At 32.1% G+C, this 8,818-nt stretch overlaps 1 protein-coding gene across 1 annotated transcript in view; it reads right to left on the bottom strand.

The window, feature by feature from the left end:
- LOC112518120 (probable 2-oxoglutarate-dependent dioxygenase At5g05600) overlaps positions 1–1,681 on the bottom strand; it is a 7,109-nt gene extending 5,428 nt beyond the window's left edge. Inside the window, exon 1 of the mRNA XM_025125698.1 lies at positions 1,119–1,681. Within this exon, the coding sequence (XP_024981466.1) occupies positions 1,119–1,618 (500 nt within the window). The 5' untranslated portion in view covers positions 1,619–1,681. The remainder of the gene's footprint in view (positions 1–1,118) is intronic.
- Positions 1,682–8,818: the final 7,137 nt, after the last annotated feature.

Genomic DNA, 8,818 nt, shown 5'->3' with positions numbered 1-8,818 from the left:
TGTATTTATTAAAAGATAATTAGAATATATATATATATATATTCATAATTTATAAAGTAATTAATAAATGTTGTAGTGAGGATCACTTTTAAAAGTATAAGTAAATTGCACGTATATAAATAATAATTACAAAAGTTAACGTAACACAATTGAAAACATAAACAAATTATAACGATGTGGATGATGTTATATAAATCTAAAATATGATTTGTTGAAAAAGTTTTTATGTATATTAATGGGCAAAGTTTCCTTCTCTTAAGTGGGACACATTTGGTGTATTTATTTTGCTTTTGCTTGTTGATAAATTGTAAAATATAAAGAATAAGAGTAAATTAGGGTTTTCATCCGATATGGTTTGTTAAAAATTGCAATTTTTTTTTCTGGTTTAAAATTGTAGTTTTTGTTTTTATGATTTGTAATTCATTGTTATTTTTGTCCTTACAATTTAATGTTTTTTATTTTGGTCTCTATGGTTTACAATTTTATATTGTTTTAGCCCCTTATACTTTAAGATAGTATTTAACATAACAACAAAAATAGCAATATAATGCAAACCATAAGGATAAAAATTAAAATTCCTAAAACTCGAGGACGAAAAATGAAATTATTAACAAATCAGACGAACAAAAATGGTAATTTACTCTAAAAATAACTTTTAGACGATAATTCTTATTGTTCCTAAACCATTTTTAGTAAATTTGTACGATGAATTTTGGTTGGTCTTCCCTATGTATGTTGTGCAAGAAAAGCAATTCAAAAATATATTATTAATTTATGTTAATTTTAAAAGATTAATAGAAGTTTGAATTTACGGGTGTTTGAGATTATTTATTCGAAACAACTTATTTTTTCTGTAAAAGTTCTTATCAATTTATTATAAGTTAGAACGGTTTAATTTATTTAAAAACTTCTTATTACCGGCTTGATACCGGTATAAGTTGTTTATCCAAACACTTAAAAATGTATGTTACTGGTGTCGGACCAAAATAAGTGAAATAAAACATGTAAAATGAGGATGCATAAATTAGGAGAAAATTTAAAAATGTGAGAGATGCATGCAGTATGATATGTAGAACACTTTGCAGCGGTTAATACAGCAGAGATGCGTGGCGTCTCACCTGCAAGATAGCGGCTGAGCCGGCCACTTACGTTCATCTCTCATTGAAACCGGCAGGAAGTGCAGGAAGAAGTAATCACTCCAATCCAATTTGGCACCTTTTTCCACCCCAAGACGGCTGCCGTAGCCCTCGTAAGTGGTGGGGGAGTTGGCATACTCCTGCTTCATGTGTAACGGAAGATGGAAGAACTCCCGCCAGATCCTCCTTGTCGACTCCATGAGATGGTGGCTGACACCGTGGTTAATGACCTGAAAGAAGCCCCACTGGCGGCTGGCGTCGGAGATGAGATCCAAGGTCGTTTTGCGTAAGGTAGGGTCATCAGAGTCGAGGTTGGCAAGATCAATGACCGGAATATTGGCATCTATTGGCTGAAGGTCAAGGAGGGATGGCCGATCGTAGATGGGCTTTACATAACACTCCGGAATAGCGTTTATTCCGCTGTCTGAGAGTGATTGCACTCGCACCACCGGTTCCGGCCAGCTTTGCAAGGTGCTTACCATCTCTCACACTGTGGGTGTTTTGTGGTGGGGAGAAATGGTGGTGAGTGAAGAAAAAAGTGGTGAGTTTAGGAAGATATATATAGAAACAAAGCAATTCCTGAAGATCTTTCTCTTTCTATATATATGTATGTATGTGTATATATATATATATTGTATTCTATATGCAGCCTCTTTCTTGTGGGTGGGGATGGTGGGCCGACAAAAGATATATGAATTAATTTATGGCCTCAGACCTAAAGATTTGGGTAGAACCATCTCACAACTTTGTGCAATGAGTAACACGTGATGAAACACTATATATATATATATATATATATATATATATAAATTATTCGATAAAGGAAGCTTCTGTTTGTGTGAATATGTGTGAACGGAGCCACTACTGACAACATGGAAGGTTTCCTGTGAGCACTTGTGTAGTTGTATTTACGTGTGTAGTTGTATTTACGTGCTTGTAGGGTATGCTCTATTTTGGGCATATAATCACTACTCATATTACATTTTCTATCTATCTATATATATTATATATATATATATATATATGAATTATTATGCAACCTTTTACATTTGTACAACCAATACAACTTAATCTCAACCGTCCATTTAATTTGATGAATATGTTATTTCATAGAAATTTTGATTGTTTCATAATATAAAATATTGATCATAATTAATGAACCATATTCATCTTCCATAAATATTTAAATCATAATAAATGAACTCTCATCATTTTCATAAATATCTCAATTAATTGGGTTAGATTGTTTGTACAAATGGACATGGTTGCATTTGAAATATATCCTATACATATATAGAGGAGCGATCAAATGAAAACCACCATCATTTGTACAAACCGTACAAACCACCCTCATACATCGATTTCATTGTTTAATCTTATGAAATTTTTTCATGAAATTGTTTAATCTTGTGAAATTGTTTCATATAAGACTTTTTTGATGAATTTGTTTCATATATGGTTACGAAATTGTTTCATATGATATTTAATAAAATTTTAATGAAACTGTTTCATGTATTTCTCTAAAATTAAAATAATGAAGATAATAATATCCATGATTAACACCCTCCACAATAAAAATGGTTAATCAACCACTCATAATTACAAAAAAAATAAACAAAATGAAAAATTATGATTGGTTGAATGTGGTTTTCACGGTTTGTACAAATTGGGTGGTTTTTATTTGAACGTTCCCCTATATATAGATATATATATATATAGGGTATATTTCTTTTACAACCTTGTGTATTTGTACAACGCTTGCAACCCAATTAATTGAGATATTTATAGAAATGATGGGAATATATTTATTATGATTTGAATATTTATAGAATATGAATAGAGTTCATTAATTATGATTAATACTTTATATTAGGAAACAATCAAAACTTTTATGAAATCACATATTTATCAAATCAAATGGACGGTTGATATTGGGTTGTATTGGTTGCACAAATGTCAAAGGTTGTATAAAAACCAACCTCTCTCTCTCTATATATATATATATAGACTTGGGATCATATGAGACCAAGTGTTTTTCGCGAGACCAATTCTCACCCTTTGGATTAGATTTACAATATGAACATTCATAATCACAAAATTGCCACGATACTTCTCAATAATCACAAAATTGTCACCGTGTAACTTTAGACCATTAGATCATTAGCTTATAAAGTTGATCAATGAATATAAATTGGTTTTACGGGTCTCACGAAAAAAACTTTGGTCTCATGTCCATTTAATTTGATGAATATGTGATTTTATAAAAGTTCTATTGTTTTCTAGTATAAGGTATTAATCATAATTAATGAACTTTATTAATCTTCCATAAAATATTCAATTGATTGGTTGCATTGGTTGTACAAATATGATGGGTTGCATTGGTTGTACAAATATGATAGGTTGCTTATGAAACGTCCTCTATATAGGGTTCATGTGAGACCAAGAGTTTTTTGTGAGACTCGTAAGACCAATTTACGTTCATTGATCAACTTTATAAGCTAATGATCTAGTGGTCTAAAATTGCATGGTGGCAATTTTATGATTATTGAGAAGTCCTGTGGCGTTTGTGAATATTCAGATATGACGATTGTAGATCTAATCCAAGGGTTGAGAATTGGTCTTACGGGTCTCACGAAAAGCTCTTAGTCTCACATGATCCCAAGGGTTGAGAATTGGTCTTACGGGTCTCACGAAAAACCTTTGGTCTCACATGATCACAAGTCTATATATATATATATATATATATATAGAGAGAGAGAGAGAGAGAGAGAGAAAGAGAGAGAGAGAGAGAGAGTCGGGTTCAGATGAAAACAGTACATATTTAAGAGAATAAGAAAGAGTTAAATCACATATGATTTTACATTATATCACGTACAGAATCACGTGTGATTCACATGACTTTGTCCCGCGACTTGAGGACACGGCCAAAGTTCTTCCGCACACCTTTTTTTGACCGTTAATGCAAAATCACATGTGATTTTGCATGTGATTTGATCGTTTTTGTATGTTTTTTTAAACAATTAACATTCTCATTTAATCATTCTCTCTATATATAATATGTCTATATAGTATATTTACATAATTGGGATCAGATAAGAACTCCAAAACCCGTAGGAATCATCCAGAATCGTTGGATGAAGCACGCTTCTTGATCTGACAATGCTGATGAGCGTGGTGTTATTTAGGTAATTAAGGAAAACTTCGTTGACAAAGTTGTTGTAGGCACAACAGAGAGGTTATCATAGCAACTTGACCTTAGTCAGACTACTTGACACACCTTAAGTACATGTTAACATAAGTTAATATGAAAACATTCAACCTTATAATATACATTAATATACCATAATAATTCAAAAATTTTGTGAAAATATGTTAAAATACCTCACAATCTTAACATATATTAACATGAAAACATTAACATATTGTAACATGCAATCCTAACACATCTTAAGGCAATTTTAACAAACTTTAACTCAGTCTAACACATATTAACCATGAAAGTATTAACATAAATACCTTATTATACGCTAATATGGTTCCTATATATGTATAGACTTGGAATCATGAAAGTATTAATATACCTTACATTAACCATGAAAGTATTAACATATATATGTATAGACTTGGAATCATGTGAGACCAAAGGTTTTTCGTGAGACCCGTAAAACCAATTCTCAACCTTTGGATTAGATTTACAATATGAACATTCATAATCACAAAATTTGCCACGAGACTTCTCAATAATCACAAAATTGTCACCGTACAACTTTAGACCATTAGATCATTAGCTTATAAAGTTGATCAATAAACATAAATTGGTCTTATGGGTCTCATGAAAAACCCTTGGTCTCACATGAACTCAACCCTATATATATATATATATAGAGAGAGAGAGAGAGAGGAGAGAGAGAGAGAGAGAGAAAGATTGGTTTAAGTGAGGACCAACTTGTTTTTATGAGACTCGTAAGGCCACAAAATAACAATTAATCTCCATAGCAAAAAATTGTGAAGGTACAAAAAACATTGAAGGTTCAGTTGTATGGTGTCGCAAAAACAGGTTGATCTCATAAGATCCCTAATATGTATGTACATACATACAAACATACACACACACACACACACACACACACACATATATATATATATATATATATAAAGAGAGAGAGTCTGGTTTAAATGTTAACCAAGTTTATGGTGTTAACTTTGTTAACAATTTTCAACCAATGACAATCCATCTTATATATAGGTTCATAGTCATCTTATAATTTAATGACAAGGGTAAATGTGTAATTTTCTTTTTTATGTAATTCACATATCATTAATTGGGAGTTACAAAATCAAAAATCTCATGATTTTTGTTAATTTAGTATTGATCTTGTTTTTTTATAATATTTATTTTTCTATCTATAATGTTTTTGAATTTGTGATTGGTAGAGGAGACCCGGTAATAAAGTTTTCGGTATTGTTCAAGCTATTATGGATTAACACATTATTCATAATGAACGAACTATTGTTCATAAGTGTTCATATGTTCATATGTACACCAGCTGCATATCTCAACATTGGCAAGCTCCAGAATGTGTTCATAATGAATGAACTATTGTTCACAAGTTGTTCATATTATACACTAGCTGCATATTTCAACATTGGTTTGGTCATGAATATGTTCATAATGAATGAACTATTGTTCACAAGTGTTCATATATACACTAGCTGCATATCTTAACATTGACTCGTTCCTGAATGAGTTCATAATGAACGAACTATTGTTCACAAGTTGTTCATATTATGTTCATACATGTTTGTTTTTATTTCCTTTCATGTAGCATCTATTCTTATTATGTTCATATTGTGTCCATATATGCTATGCAGTCCAAATTCATATATATATATATATGTGTGTGTGTGTGTGTGTGTGTGTGTGTTCATATGGTTCTTACATTAACATAAATAAATTACAAAAATCATGAGATTTTTTTTTTGATTTTGTAACTCCCAATTAATAATATGATATGGGAGTTATATAAAAGAATTACATAAATACCCTTTTCCACTTAGTTCACATATGTTTGTGAAATTGTAAATTTAAAAAATTAAAATTTTAATATGATAAATCACAACCGTTTATTGTAAGAATCAATATCCAAGATTGGTTAACAAAGTTAACACAATAAACTTGGTTAACATTTGAACCATCCCCTATATATGTATATATATATATGGGGTCATTCAAGGGAGAGCTTAGTTGTTTGTAATAACCGTGATATTCAATCTCAACCACATATCAAATGATAAATTATGAAACTAATAATTTGATAATTTGACTTAAAACTTTAATTAAAGGGCATTTTAGGTATTTTAAATTTTTATCTCTCCCACTTCTCTCTCCGGCCTCCAATAAACCTTATTCCGACGAACAACAAGTAAACACAACATACATAATGTGATACCTCAAAACTTCGACATTGTTAAGAAATGATACATATAAATGATCTTCATTGTGATACCTAAAATGCATTGCGATACCACTATGATACCAAACACGGTACCATTGTAACACCAACCGTGCTAGCACTGTGATACCAATCGTGGTACCACTATGATAATATATGGGTACGATGCAGACCTTTGACATAAATCTTCTTTGATGTAGAACCTTCAATGTTTCAGACTTGGATTTAATGGAGATTTGGTTTTTTTTTTTTTTGATTAACTTGGATATCAAACCCACTATGCGAGCCGACTAATCCCACGACGACCACCTGCTTTGCAGATAGCCCAAGGTCACCGCATTTGAATCTCCGTGTCCACAAGGGGATTTGTATTCCTCCTTGGATTTGAACCTAGAACCTCCTGGTACTTTTAACCTTTAGAGCCAAGCTCAAACCAATCATGCACCACCCTTGTGGTTGGTTTTTCTCTTTTGGGTTTAATGGACAACCGACTTCAATGGAGATTGATATCTGGAGTTTTCAGAACCGATTTCAATGGACACGGAGATGGGGGATTTTCAGAACTGGGTTTGCTGGAGATGGAACACAGTAGCCGACGAGAATGGTTCATAGTGGCCGGCAAGAATGGTGCACAGCGGTCGGCAAGAATGGTGCAGACTCTTCCCTTGGCTTATCCTCTTCATAATCGAATATCTTTAAGATCTAATATGATAACTGGGTCCTGATTATCATTTAAGGTAATTAATACGTGCTTATCTGTTAACTGTTTATGTGACAACATGATAAATTGTTATACTTGATCATGTTGGTATGAGAAATTATATGCATAAGAATGCATGTATGAATATATAAATATGTAAAGGTGTACACATGCATGAATAATAATGGTGAAGGTTGCATAAGTATGCCTGATTATATCATGTATGCATGTTAATATGCATGAATTTGAATATATATTTATGTACATGAACATACATGCATGAGAGGAGGGCGGCTTAGCCGCTATCCTCCTTTTAGAAAGTATATAAAGAGGGTCTTAGCCTCCATTGGACTTTCTTGCCATTTTTGAATAAAAGTGAGCGATTTAAAATAAAGAAAGAAAGAAGGTTGACCGGATTATTTTGGAAGCAAGAAATAGATTCAATTTGATTCCAAAAGTATTTCAAGGTGAATGGTTAAATTGCTTTTGAATCTCTTTGTAATTGCATAATTGATTGTTTTAAAAACTTATCACCCGGTTTAAAGTTTGAATGTAAATCACTTAAGTGTTGACTGGATTAGAATGAAACCGGACAAGTATTGAACGATTTAGAATTAAACCGGACAAAGGATTGAGTAATTTGAGTTTAAATCGGATAAGTCATAAACGGTTTAAGGTTAAACCGCCTGGTGTGTTGATCGGATTAAACATAAACTGGTCAAGGTTTCACCCGGTTTAAGGGTAAATCGACCAATGTGTTAACCGGTTTATAAATTGAGCGATTTATGATCTTTGAAGTATGTTAAGTATTTAAATCGGAGAAGTAGGAATACGACTATGGAATGACCGGATTGCTAAATCGGTCATGGCATGAACAGTATTGTCCGGATTAGTAATCCGGACAAAGTGTTGATAATTTAATCTAAGTATTAAATCGGACATAATATGAAGTGTTGTCCGGATTTGGTAAACCGATTAAGGCTTGACCGGAGATGAAGTCCGACCAAGATTATGCTGACCAGATTTGGACTTGACTTGAGTAATATTTATAAAAATTGTTATTTTTATCATAAAGTGGGAATTTTGATAAAGGTGATTTTTGAACTGATAATATTTCATTGACTGCGGTCTATTCTATATGGAATAGTTTTGTAAAAATGTTTTAATGGGGAAATAAGGGTGGCATATCAAGGAGAGGTGTACCATGGGATAAGGGTGGCATATCAAGGAGAGATGTACCATGAGATAAATGTGTCATATCAAGGAGAGATGTACATTTGGATATAAGGGTGACATTTGTATGTGTGTTATGTAATATAACTCTTACTATTATATCCTTTAAGATTACCGTGGTCTGAAATTTTTATTTCTTCGTGACTTACAGGTTTAGGATCATGCTTCTTATTGGCAATCATAGTCAGGATGTTATTGAGGAAGAGATAACATGTTTGGCCTGAAACTTTGAATAAACCTATTTGATTTGAAAGGTTTAAAAGTGACATTATAATAATCTGGTTAGTGCAAACCTG

This window comes from Cynara cardunculus (genome assembly GCF_001531365.2).
Source record: "Cynara cardunculus var. scolymus isolate 2C chromosome LG 9, CcrdV1, whole genome shotgun sequence".
NCBI lineage: Eukaryota > Viridiplantae > Streptophyta > Magnoliopsida > Asterales > Asteraceae > Cynara > Cynara cardunculus.
Note: the sequence above shows the minus strand (reverse complement) of the source record. Positions and strands in the feature narration are given on the sequence as shown.